Source organism: Colias philodice, chromosome 11, assembly GCF_061535455.1.
Source record: "Colias philodice isolate Cphi_HAF_F1 chromosome 11, ilColPhil1 Martin Lab GWU primary, whole genome shotgun sequence".
NCBI lineage: Eukaryota > Metazoa > Arthropoda > Insecta > Lepidoptera > Pieridae > Colias > Colias philodice.
In genome coordinates this window covers 6,393,566-6,407,506 of record NC_143096.1, presented here as the reverse complement: position 1 = coordinate 6,407,506, position 13,941 = coordinate 6,393,566, and the positions used below count along the sequence as shown (strand labels likewise).

The 13,941-nt window shown below is 34.9% G+C and overlaps 2 protein-coding genes across 2 annotated transcripts in view; one reads left to right on the top strand and one right to left on the bottom strand.

Annotated features, from left to right (window-relative positions):
* dib (Cytochrome P450 302a1, mitochondrial) overlaps positions 1 to 13,941 on the bottom strand; it is a 114,616-nt gene that overhangs the window by 71,908 nt on the left and 28,767 nt on the right. The gene's annotated exons all lie outside the window — the stretch shown is intronic.
* LOC149484640 (popeye domain-containing protein 1-like) lies at positions 4,748 to 13,545 on the top strand. Its single transcript, XM_089700371.1, has 8 exons — positions 4,748 to 4,960; positions 8,741 to 9,099; positions 9,362 to 9,564; positions 9,735 to 9,929; positions 11,768 to 11,876; positions 12,068 to 12,179; positions 12,994 to 13,173; positions 13,325 to 13,545. Exons 2-8 carry the CDS (start codon positions 8,782 to 8,784, stop codon positions 13,543 to 13,545), a joined length of 1,338 nt encoding a protein of 445 aa, XP_089556497.1. The 5' UTR covers positions 4,748 to 4,960; positions 8,741 to 8,781.

The following is a 13,941-nucleotide window of genomic DNA, read 5'->3' as shown; positions in this document are numbered from 1 at the left end:
ACGAGGAAAAGGTTTATTTTTAAAAGAAAGATCAAACAGGAATAAAATCGTTAGTTTGGATTACTTCATTTCATAAATCAAATATTTAATTAAGCTAATGTCAATTTCTTCGACTGAAGTTGGTGCCAAATTTAGCAAAAAATATATATACCTCGCATATCATAACAACATGCAAAATTATGCAGCACTTATTAACAAGTTACACAACTTGCATAAATTTTCCAATATAGATGGTCTTGCATGCTACCATCTACCGTACATGTTACGTAGATATACATTGTAGGCTGTAGCAAGCAATCTAAACCTGTCAGCAACGGCACGAACGTAACAAGATAACTGCTGCTCACTATAGGAAGTCATAATTACCTTAAATCGGACAAAAATAGCCCTACACTAAGTGCGCATCAGATATTTTACCACAATATTTACAGTGCCAACTTGCATGCATTTTATTTAACATGGATTCGAGAAATTCTTAGTGTCTTAAATATTTTGTCATATTATCAAAGGAGTAATCTGTGTACATATGTACACAAACAACAAAATATTTTGACCGAAAAATTAACAAGAATTGTTCTACAAATGGAAGGGTAATTGTTTAAAGAGTGTTAGAATTACCATGGGATTATGATAAACCAACAAAAATAAAAAACGTAGACCGTAGTCATGAATTAAATGATAACATATTTGTCAAGTACATAGAAATGTTAAACAAAGTGGTGTTAAACAATTATACCGAGGAAAATTTACATGAAATCGTGTCCATTAATTTTTTGTCTTCCTCTTTAAAATTACATACTTTAAGGTCTTATAATTATGTATGGATACTTATTTTAGGAAAAAAGTAGCGGAACCGATAAAAGTAATAATGCTATAACTCGATACAAAAATTGTTTCACTCAATTATTTTCATCTCTACAATCGTGTTCATATCTTCTAAGTTCTATCGTTCAGTAAAATCGATTTGAATAATGAAAAATGTTCTCAGAGAGGTCGGGATGAGTTATAAAGATGAATAGCTTAGCTTCATTGTTGAATCGATTGAACCATTGACTCTTTCTAATGGCTTGCATAGGCAGGCCTCTATGCCTTTATAAGCAATAGTCTGAATAAACTTAAGTGTATTGATGGTCGTAATCAATCTGAGCCACTTATTAATAATTATTCCTTTGAAGCTTGTTTGTTCAGTCATTAGTTCAAATGAGCTGTGTAGTACAGTTCATGGAAGTTTTATATACAGACAGTAGACATAGACTCGCTAGATAGTTATTTATAGATACATATTTGAAGTACCAGAATAAGATTTAAGAACATTGCATTATTGTTTGGTAGAAGTATATAAAATATTTCAAGGTTTGGAATTCAGGTAAATACAGGTAGCCGGATACTGTTCGCTTTCTGGCTTTTTGAATATCTTAATACTATTATAAAGGCGAAAGTTTGTATGGATGTATGGATGTATGGATGTATGGATGTTTGTTACTCTTTCACGTAAAAACTACTGAACCGATTACAATGAAATTTAGCACACATATAGAGGGTAACTTGGATTAACACATAGGATAGGTTTTATCCCGGAAATCCCACGGGAACGGGAACTATGCGGGTTTTCCTTTGAAAACGCGGGCGAAGCCGCGGGCGGAAATCTAGTCAGCAATATCCGAGGATCGAAAACAAAAGTTTCTCACTAGCATTAAAATTAAAAACGGTCATAAAGCAAGGTACCTATGTATTTTATTTTTCTTTATGGCGAATTTCTTCAAAATCCATTATTGCTTAATTAATTCATTAAACAACATCATCCTTACAAAAATTTAACAAAAGTTTATAATAATGGTGGATAACAGAAATATGAAAGCATGAAAAAGAAAAAAAAATACTATTAAAAGACTACGAAGAACTCGATCCTCAAGTAAGCGTTGCACACTCCACTATGGAAAACTCCCAGTGTTATTGTTGGGAAAATAACGAGTTTCATTGAAAACAGCTGGATGAATTGATATCTTTATGCGCCTATTTTGCGATAAGAGGTGAGCGTAACAGCCTCCGTTTTTCCGAGTGTTTACAAAGTAAACATTTAAAACTGCATTTCATATTTAATTGTTTGGTAATGGTTTGCGTAAGTTGTATATGTTAAATGCCTTTATAATGAGGATAAGCAATACTTTGTAAAAATAATAAGAGCTTAATATTTAGTAGATAATATTCAGATATATTTATGCCTGCAGAAACGGCACATTAGATAATATTTTATAAAGTTTCACAAGTAACTAAGCACGATAAAATAATGAAAGATGAATGTTTTGCCCATATTTTGTTAAGACACCAAATTGGTGTGGTATAGAAAGTATTGTACACAAGTTTTGTGTTTCCACTCTAATATCGCCAAGTTGTTCTTGAGCATTACATGCGATACAGTGTTTCAAAGCTTATCAGATGGCCTGTTGTAAATAACAATGCTTTAAGCAACGTAGATCGATTTGTTGCCCGTCCAGTTATACAGGGAAGTGGAGAAACCGAATGGTTTAATTCATGCATGTTATAAAGCAATGAAATCAAATGATAGACTTCAGGAACCAAGAAATATACGTAGTTTGACAAAACATGTGTACGTTTGTGAGTTTATATTGAAAATGATGAATTATGAAACTAGAATACATAATTAATACATATAAGTGAGGGTTAGTATTCTCCAAAAGGCGTAGGTAGGTGCACTGGTGCAATATGTTCATTTACCTACATGACATGTTTTAATACTATCTAATGATACACGAACATTCACAAGATACCAGCATAAGTAAAATAAATTAAAATATGTTGTGTGATAAGTAATACAAGCTAATTAATTAAACGAAATAGCATAATTTATGAACGTTATAGATAACTTCAATCAGAGTAAAAACATTTCATTTACCGTGATTATTTCTGAGAACTCAATGAGCTACGTTATGACGGCTTCTCTACATTTCAATTACGATTGCATCGCTTTTGAATTCAATAATAATTCAACAGTTGCAAAAGTGAAATACAATTTACATTATACGGTATATTTTATACATTTCACAATAAAGATATGTAGATTAATTGCAATTTGAATATCCTCATAGTAGGAACACATAATGTTTGATAATAGAAATTATTATAAAGTAATGTATTATGTAGCAGGTATAGGTGAAATAATTATAGAAGAAAATCAATTTTAGGTGCACGTCTTGCCCTTTGCTTTTTATTTATCAAAAACTATAGCAGACAAAAACTGGCGGCAAGAAACCAACAGTAGGGCTAAGTGGACAACGTCCAACAGTCGACGAACACAGTTTGAAAAGAGTATAAAAAAAAGCTGCTCGACTATACTAGACTAGACTTCTTTTGTAAGTTTCAATTTTTTTCAGTTATTCTGAAGACAAATGCAACAAACGTATCTATAAGAAAGTCCATTGACAGATAAGATAAGATAGATCACAATTTGTCATTCATACACTGCACGTGCACTATATTTAGCTTTCTAACTAATCTCATATATTACAGAATAGTATTATATTATTTGTGATATTACTTAACCCCTACGTAGGAATCTATTTGATGAAATAGAATAGAAATGGTTATATTGTGAGGGCAGTACAAAGCATGGTCGGAGTCGGAAAGGCTGCGTCATTGCAAGGTTCGCGGGCTGGACCATTGCCAGCTGTTAATCGTTACGCAGTTAGTATATTGAATCGCTGAGGCCAAATGTTTTAAGCCTTAAGAAATAATTAACGTTTTAGAACTGAGTAACTTAATTAGGAGTGTAAATTTAGATTTGAAGAACTGCCGTGTGTAGAGATTTAGCTTTCTGCTACCTATTGCTGTTGTAATGTATGAATTACGTATGACTGTATTAATTCAAGCATTGAATTTCATTATATACCCGCGCCTGAATCAAACGCATTCCAATAATTGCAAATTAATGCTTAAGCTTGTAGGTAAAAAATGTATTCCGAAAAGAAATTGACATCTTGAGTTGAAAGGCAAAAGTTAAATCTGTCTCCAGCAAGGTCTCCAGTATTAGATATTATAAAATTGTTATGGACTTTCTGTCATTTTAAAAGCTTTCTTATCTCCTAGAACACAAATAAAAAAATCAATGTACGTATTTAATTCATATCTTTCCATTGATAAACATATTAGCATAAAGAATATAACTCTACAATAAGAAATATTTTTCACAGAATCAAAATTATTATAAGCGTAAAATATGTAACCAAGAGCCTTTTTTGTTAATAAACATTTAATTTCGAGAAAAGTCGTTGTAGTCGTCGAATGCCGTGATTTGTGTACGCGACGATAACAGAAAAATTGGATGGGCGCCGGCAGTCTAAAATATTTTGGCAATATTTTTCTTGAAAATTTTAATTTCTTTCAGCACTTCAACATATAAATAAGTTTTGAATATAATAATGCTTCTTATCATTAGAAATAAGAACTTCGGTCACAGTGTCAACGGAGCTTATATTGCGCTTTTGTGTCAGGATTTATTGCTGGTGACAAATCACACGTTTTAATGTTTACGATACAATGTGTTTGACATGGTGCGGCTATCGGACGAGTTCATGTCGTACAATAATTTTATTGATAATATCAAAGTAGAGAGATGTGAGTAAGAGCGCGGGCGGAGCGGGGCGGGCGGGAGCCGCGCTTGCGTGGAGCAGCGCCGCGCCCGTCGAACGCGCCGTGCGGAAGCAGCAGTCAGTCGAGCGGCGTGGCGCAACGCTTGATTGCTTAGCGCCAAGCGCAACCCGCCTCTTGCGCGACGCCCGAGATCTACTATGAGACTCGCGTACCGCGCTCACGCTTGTTTTGGTGCTTTATGATGGTACGGCATGAAAGTGCAAGATATGCGGACGTTCCGTGAACGACACTTTGCGAGATTTACCACCGCTACAAGTGGGCGGAGAGACGGAACGCGTCCTCGGCTGCTCAGGTGAGCGGCCCCGCATCTTACTTCGTTGGTTAAGACGCTGCCATCTCGGGGTCGATAAAAAATGCTTTACTTACGGAGATTAACTCACTTGAAAACCAGTGAGAAGATGCTTTGACAGGGTAGTGTTTTTTGACGTGCCTTAATGTCGAATATCAAGGACTATTTCGATTAGCAATAACACACAACTCTCAGTATACAGTCACTGTAAAAAATTATTCCCTCTATATAACAAATTTCTTCATGGATCTTGTAAGTTAGCACGTGCGAATGTTTTATTTCAATTAGCCTTTTGGCTTCAGTCATCTTTTCATTAAAGTAAAAGTGCAAGAGTTTCATGATTCATCTCAAAAGGACTTCAGCGCCAAGAACGTGGACTATTTAGCACTTTACCTCAATTAGCTATCGCAATATTCTCATAATAAATGCAATATCAGAAGTACAAGTTTATGTTTATGTATAATAACGATATCAGTAGGGCTCGACAAGCAATAAATACTTAATAAATAATAAGTAGGTAGCATAATTAATATGTGCGTGTCGATATAATGTTTGGTAATGGACAACATAATTGGGCAGCTAATTAACACATTTTAATTAACCAATGAATATTAAACAGCAAACATGCAAATAATAAAGAAACAATTTCGATCACGTGTAATTTCAAATAACTCATAGATCGCTAAAAACTACAATGTTTATTATTAACTGGTAACTACGTTCAGTGAAAACGAAACCAAAATACAAACTCAGTCGATATTTGGTAATACAATTTGATCACGCTATGCTTTTATAAAACTGGAAGGGAAACTGAAACAGTATTTGCGTATGATGCATGTTTAGGGGGAGCTCGGTTTTTACTTTATGATTCGTCACGCAATATTGGCAATGAAGCGTTATCTTCGAGTCTGTAAGCTCCCAGCTGTCGTCATCAATCACAAGTCTTCGATCGTCACAATAATATATTATGATCTGATCGACATATATAATATCTATTATTATGTATAAGCTATTTAAAATCAGAAATATTTTTTGCATCAATACCTACAAGAACGAAACAATCTGTAAGTGAATATAATTTCGAGTATAATTAGAACTTCTCTTAAAATTTTATGAATTTTCTATTTTCCTCAATGGATTAAGATTAAATATTCTACAAAAAAAAACTAACAATAAGTAATAATATTTGGAGAATATTTGATGTAGATAAACCATATTGTACATTGAATCATTGATGTCAACTCAAAGAAATAATATATTTCATAGAAAAGTGAATACTTCCAAAAACGAATACTCATTTCATGTAAGAATGAGCTAACTCTTTAGATAATAGATAACTCTTCTCTATAGATGTATGCAGACAGTTTCAATCCAATATTCCAACGACGTATTACCTAATACGTCTATCTCGAAAGTTTTCCGCCTTATATAGCGTAGCCGCTAGTTTCCGCTTCTATTAGATATGTATACAAGTACATGTGGTAATAAACTACATTGTTATGTATGAATATGATGTTTATAATACAGTCTGGTTCCAATATATGAGGCGCGGCTGCGACAGGCCGTCGCCACGCCTGATGGTCGTGCCAACCAACTTATGCCACACATGCATAAAATGCATATTTAATTTATCGTGTGGAATGTAATGAATATAGCATTTTGTATTAATACACTTTCTAAGAATATTGTATAATTTAGTTCTCGGTTTCTTTTGAAAATTATCCCTCCAAGGCTACGAAGGCTACGAGCTACGAGTAATGTTCTACGTTATTTGATTTGAATAATATTTAATAACACCATAATTATTGTTGATATAGTGATACAATTCTATTTTTATGGTGGAGAAAGTAACAAATATAGCAGAAGGTTCAGTTAGTTAATGTTAAAGTGGTTTAAATTTGATTGAACGTTAATGTGATTCCTGTTTTGAAAAATAGACAGTTAAATTATGCTTTTGGTTTATGTATATTACGTATCGAAAGTTATATTTAAAGTATTGATTGTGATCAATAAATCTGCATATATAATAACGAAAAGCTTGGACTCATTTAGGTGTAAAATATAACGTAAACACGAAGAAAATTTTAAGCGACGGTAAATTTGAGGGTGACCTTTACTAAACGGCCCTTAAGAGTCTTATGCTCAAGTAAACAAGCGTGCACTGTAAGACGCTCGGCTATATTAAAACGATGCTTGCTGCAAGATTAAAGAAACTACTTTTTTAACTTATAAAAACAATAATTTTTCTTAGTTAAATATAATATAACTATTACTTTCAAATCTTCTTATGTACCTACCTACATAAAATTTGTTGTTCGGTTGATTGGCATGTGCCCAACAAAACTTGGAGTTAGGCAGTATCTATATAAAGATAGCTTAAAATATTATGAAGATAAAAATATTTTATGCTAAAATAAATTGCTCTATAAACTTGGGAAAACTTAACTATGAGATGTAGATAACTTCTGTTTTGATTTTCCTACGTTTTCTAGAAAATAACCCTTTTCTAGAACAAATAGAATACGTGTGCATCATACTCATAAAATCCTTCTCTGTCAAGTCATCAAATAGTAATCCATAACTAGAAGATAGAGGTGCCTATCTAAGTAGTTAGGTCTATAACCTACATGTAAGGTATGTTTAATACTATTCATCGCTTTCATTTATTCTGCATCAACCGTATATGGCACTTTTATTTATATTTACGGGCAACTTACTTTTACGGAGTCACAAAAATAAGTGCCCTACAAAACATTCGTTCGTGTGGTAGCTGAGTGTATAAGTAATGCAATTTAATGCAAATGTGGTGATGTCGCGATAAGTACACCCAGGAGTGCGGAACAAACCTTTTTCGTAAACCGATGGTTTGAGTATAGCACGAAAACTTTGTTGTCCATTTTTATCAAGCGTCCGGCTTTTCTTTTATACCCGAATCGGCCTATTAGGTAGTATAATGACATTTCCTCAAGCCGTATCATAAGATAGCTACCTACTCTATTTATTTTGCTTGAGGGATAGAGTTATTTTTAGCGTTTCGTAGGGAAAGAAATTGCTTTAAAATGTTAATGTAAATACCATCGATAGTTGTATCGGCTTAATCTATTACCTTATGGCGTACCTTATCAATTTTGTTGTGTATGCAAATTTGTTTAAAGGAAAGCAGAAAATGTTTTTTTATGCGGTTTCATTAATATGAAAAGCTCTACTAAAAGCATATTTTATATTAAGTCTCGTTAAGAAAATTTCTATATAATTAACATATTTTCAACATTTTGCTCAATCTAAGTATCAAGTTATTCATTTACATAAATATAATTCTATTTTTCTAAGCTTTACAACGATTATTTAGATACCAAGTTAACTTTGTATGAAGTAGTTTATTTTAGTTTCTAGTACTTTTGGCAGCCATTCCATGAATGATTCATTCCTTACTTACTTTAACAATTTTCAAATTTCAATCCATGCTCTATTAGTATCGAGGAAGTTCACCGTTCTTATTTCATTAAAACTATCGTTTGAGTATCAATAAAATTAATATCGAACATAATATAGAGCCTTAAAATGTTTCTTCTCCTAACTAAGAATTGATTAATAATAATGTTGGCAATTATTTACGGAAATGTTATAGTTTTCGTTTAAATATATAGACCGCAATAAATATCCTTGCTAATTAAAATTATCTGAACATAGCTAATTAAAATAGATTAACGCGGGAGACAGTGAAACATTACTTTAATCGGTCAATAACTAATTGCCATACCTTCAAGTGCGGGTAAATTACAGATAAGGAGCTCTCACGCGAAGTGGTGTCGTAGGGTGTGGTGATGGAGTTAGTAATTTTGAGAGCGAGATCCCAACTGAATCGTCTCGTGCCGGAGAGGCGTTCGAGTAAGGAGCGCGAGTCGCGCGCGGGCGGCGGCGGGGGCGCGCGGGCGTCGGGGCGCGAGCGCAGCATGGCGCCCGTCGCGCCCGCGCCGGTGTCCGCCGCGCCCTGGCTCAACGCGACCCTCGCCTACAACCTCTCCCGTCTTAACTCCACCTTCGACACTGATTACGAACTCCTCAACGGCAGCTCCACTGACGAACATGACAATCATTGGTTCTGCGCGAAGTGGACTAGCGCTCAACAGGATCTCTTCCAGGTACAGGCTCGTTATTTTGAGACCATATATTCCATATAGTAGGTAAGCTAAAAGCGTTACCTGCATAAAAAAGCTAAAAAGCGTATTATGAACTATAGGTAGATAAAGCTACATGTAATTAAATATAAATAATAGGTAATAATATGTTCCCATACTACTAGGTACCTAATTAACTAGATATTTTCAAGATTAATTAAACCCTATTTTAGAACATACTTTTTTTCGCCTTGACAACAAAATTGTTTTTCTTTTGTTGAAATAGGCGGCAAATTTATGCTTCGCCATCGCATTCCTAGCGCCGAAGAGTTTCAAACAGAGCATATTGGTGCTACGCGCGCTGGCGGCGGCCGGCGCGGTGCTCATGGGCATGTGGGCGGGCGCCGAAGTGTGCGCGCCCGATGTTCTAGCCTGGAGCCTAGCTTTAGTTCTAGTCAACTCCATACACACTGTCTTCTTAATTATAAGGTAAATGATGAATTAAATGAATTTTAAGGCGAAAAACGGCCTAATTGTTTTACGTTTATCTGCTTACTTTAATCGAATTGAATTGCAATATTGCATGTTTCGTTCTTATCGTGCTAGTAGGCCTTATATTTGTAGGCCGACGAGTGAAACATTAATCCTTTTTCTTACAGGTTTTTACCACCGGCTTTATCTCTAGAGCTGACCGATTTGTACCTGAAACTTTTTAAGCCTCTTAAGATAAGTAAAAAACATTTTCAAGAGCTAACTAGAGAAGCACGTATTGTCAGGCTAGAACCAGGAGAAGCCTATGCTGTGGAAGAAGTGACGCCGGCAGATGAACGACTATCAATATTACTGAAGGGAAAGTATGTACTATTTACGTAGATAGATTTTAGTTTAGGATAGAATATATTCCTTTCGTCGTTATGCTGCTCACGTAACGACCGGCATGTGGATCGCCTTCGCAAATACATATAAATAAGCGGTTAATAATATATCATAATGTGTATTACAACGGATAAAATGAAAATATTATTATCTTTAATCTTCATATTAGGCTATTGAGTACGAAATGTTAAGGTTTAGTTTAATGGAATGTTTAAAGTTACCTAACTATGTGAAACAACTTTATATAAATCGAACCCATCTTTATAAGAAAAAAAGGAAATTTAAAAAAATAAAAGTACTTGTATAGTTAATGTTACATAAATTGATATTTACATAAATTGATATTTATGTAACTTTATAAGTTCCATAAAAGTGTATATGGGTAGGTACGAACAAAATGTTAAAACGTAGTTTAACGACATTTATAGCCTTTTCGAGTGGTACTTTAAAAGTATTTCACTGCACGTTAGTTTATGATAGGCATTGCAAGCAATTTTCTTCGCCTACACGAAGGCGGCCGCGGTCAAAATCCATTTTGCTTGCAAGTTTCGCGGTGACTTGAATCTAGGATGCCTTTTCTTTAGCTTGCGTATCTATTTTCTTTGTGGATTGTGTGTGATATATTTCACATGTTATTCCTTTATCTTACGACATTAACATAATATACCGAGTACTTTTTAAATGTTAGTTGGAATTTATTACTACGATGATTTATGTATCTACTAACTTTACTTTTTAATGATAGGTTTCTAAAATATTTAATTGTCATTCTTCTAATCTAAAGCTTGTAAGTTGTATGTTATCCAACTCAAATTTCCTCTCGCAGGTTAAATGATTTGTTATATAAACACGTAGCCATTCTCATACAATGTGACAAAAGTACCTTTACATAATACCTTCGCAATATTATGTATTAACGAAAATGAAAAAATGTTACCGTATAATTGAAGGTAGAGGTAATTACAATAATGTGACATATGAAAAGTAATACGAAGTATAGGGTTATTATTGTAACAAATATATTATTTTCAAATAATATATAATATTTTAATCTAGGTTTACGATTATTTTAATCATCCGACCTTCTGCAGATAAAATCACAAAGTTTCGAAATATACATTTGCAATTACCCTAATGCACTCTATCTAATTAAACACAATTTAAAACGTTAAACTGATTGTTAACTGAATTAATTAACTAATTGAAAAGAGTCAAATTCGAGTTAGCTAAGTATAAAATGATAGTACGTAAACCCTTTAAATAGCACAGTCAATTAACATTCACCAAAGGTCTCACTTTCATGGATTTTAATCGAACTGGACTGGGCGTGGTGCCGATTGCGTGCTTCCAATGTTGAAGTTGTCAAATCAATTGTTGTTTCGCTACGAATCGCGAGCTTATCAAACAGTAAAATAATAAAATAAGAAAAAGCCTTAATCTAAAAACTATACAGTTCAATTGGCTTGTCGTAAAACTTTTACCGAGGGATTTTCAACTTTCTAGCGATTCGGCGGAAAGTACACGACAGCGTATGATATAAGAAAGAAGATAAATGTTTAGAGAGTTGCGTCATAACATGTGGACTGTGGAAGTGTGGAGCCAAGTATAATACCTCGTAGATATTTATTTTCTTTTAATAGTTTTTATTTTAAATTATGCAAGCGATAAACTGACTTTTTAGATTGAAACTTCAAAAGAGTTTTTGTGTAAAAGGCTTTTAACATACAATTGAAATACGGACTCTACATTACGGTTGTAATTTTAGTTACGATTGAAAATCACTTAAATACAATTTAAATGAATCTCTTTTGTTCAGAATGAAAGTGAGTTGTGACGAAACGCATCTTCACTACATACAGCCCTACCAGTTCGTGGATTCACCCGAATGGGAGGCGAATCGGGAACAATCTGATGACGTATTCCAGGTATCTGACAAACGGATATTAAATATTTTCTTGTGCAATTTCCTTTCAACCAAAAACCACTTAAAATATCGTTAACGGAAATAAACTTCTTTGACAGCCAGCTTCATATGACTTGAAAAATAAGTAAAAAGTTAAGGAAAAATTATTCAAAATAGAGCACTAACAAATATATACAACTATTTTTTTTTAAGGTTACTGTTATAGCGGAAGAAGTGTGTACGTGTGTTTGTTGGCCTCGAATGAGGCTAGAACGAGTGCTTCGGCATCGGCCTTCGTTAAAAGTTGTACTGGACTGTCTTATAGGTAAGTACATAATAATAATATGTACCCTGTTTTTCTCTTTCACAAGTGTCATTTTACGTAATCTAATATGTACTTTGCTAGCTCTCCCTTCAGACGTTGTTCTGCCCTTTCGCCCATTTTATGATTTTTCTCTTCATAAGAATCTTCCGTGACTTAGCAAAACGTTAAAAACAATTGTAGAGCCAATCTCGATTTGCAATACATTTGTAGATTCTTTTTTGTTTATATTAATAAGTAATGAATAATATGATATTACAATTTAAACACAATTAAAACTACTATTCTATTCGTTTATAGTGAGTTACTTTCTTGATTCACTCACAGTTGAGACTTGGAGGGCAATGAAAAACACGTGGATTCGCGTTCTATTGATTTTTCAGTTCAACTGAATTGCGATTTGCGTCTCGAATCATTTTCTTTAGCAACTGCATCCCTTAAAGTCAAAGGTCAATTATAATTGCCATGCCGATATGAAATATTTATGAGTATCGCAATAGATTTTTCAATAATAGCGGAATATCTAGGTTAAAATATTACAAATTATTTTCTTTCATTCAATCAAAATCAAATCTACATTCCATTCTCCATACAGTTGTTTTCAATTTATGACTACTGGTATCTGACATGTCCAAGAATCAAAAGTTCGTCAGCCTTTTTTTAAATATTTATTGATGCTTTAAGACCAAGTCTAACAAATCCTACCCTTCGTTTAGAATTTGCCTTAATTGGTAGGTAAATAATGCTGCATTATTGAATTCTTATGAATGCGGTTCTAATAATAGTACACATTTAATGACTTTTCAATTAATTCCAGGAAAGGATATAACGCACAAGCTATACTCCGTTAGTGAAGGCCTTGGGTTAGGTACATCAGGAGAAAACGAAGGACCACCAGCACATCTTACGCGGTCAGCTAGCGTTGATGCTGTGCACGAAGGCGCAAGGGGACGACTGAGAAGTTTAGCTTGGCGGACACATACTCCAGCCACAAGAGGTACCTATAGCTTTGATTAATTAAATAAATAACTATAATAACAAGATAAAAATATTATAACGACTGCAATCACAGGTGATGGTACTATTGACCACATTTGCTGGAATTGGGCGGTAGAGCAGGATGATCACATCTTATGTCTTTATTACAGGGAATTCATACTGGCAGCCGGTGGTCGCCCGGCAATTCCTGCGACAGTCCCCGTTCGGGCGGAGCGTGATAGCGCCACCGCGGCTGCTGGCGCAGGCGTCGTCCGCGAGCCTGCAGCCGCCGGTGCGCAAGCGCAGCCCGCCGCGGCGCACGGCGTCCTTCCGCCGCAGCCGCGAGGTGAAGTTCGCGGAGGTGCCCGCGGCGCCCGAGCCGGCCGTGTGACGCGGGCCGCGGCCCCAGCCCGAGCTGGTGCCGCTCGTCGCGCCCGCGCCCCCCGCACCGCCCGCCCCGCCCTCCCCCTGACCGACGGCCCGACTGCCCACCACAGACTTCTAACGGACCACGGACAACGACTCGTTGTGAATCTCCTTGTTGTTTACTTTTGAACGTATATTATCGTTGACTAAAGAGCTTCCTGTTGATGACGTTTGATAAAAATTGTCGTTTTTCGTTTAACCGTGAATTAGTATGAAGTGAAAGTGAAATGAAATCTATGCACTCAAACGATGCCTAGTGTTAAGTGATACGATGATCAAGATTGAAACTGAACCTTAACTGGTATGAAGTGAGATAATTGAAATTTAAATAATGTGTGAGAAAGTAGACTTATAGCTAGTA

Bases quoted from the DNA above. Each gene is read 5' to 3' on its own strand.
- LOC149484640 (XM_089700371.1), top strand. From the start codon at position 8,782: ATGGAGTTAGTAATTTTGAGAGCGAGATCCCAACTGAATCGTCTCGTG. The intron at 12,180-12,993 runs GTAAGTACATAA...AATTAATTCCAG, and splicing joins TGTACTGGACTGTCTTATAG to GAAAGGATATAACGCACAAG. The intron at 13,174-13,324 runs GTACCTATAGCT...TCTTTATTACAG, and splicing joins ACATACTCCAGCCACAAGAG to GGAATTCATACTGGCAGCCG.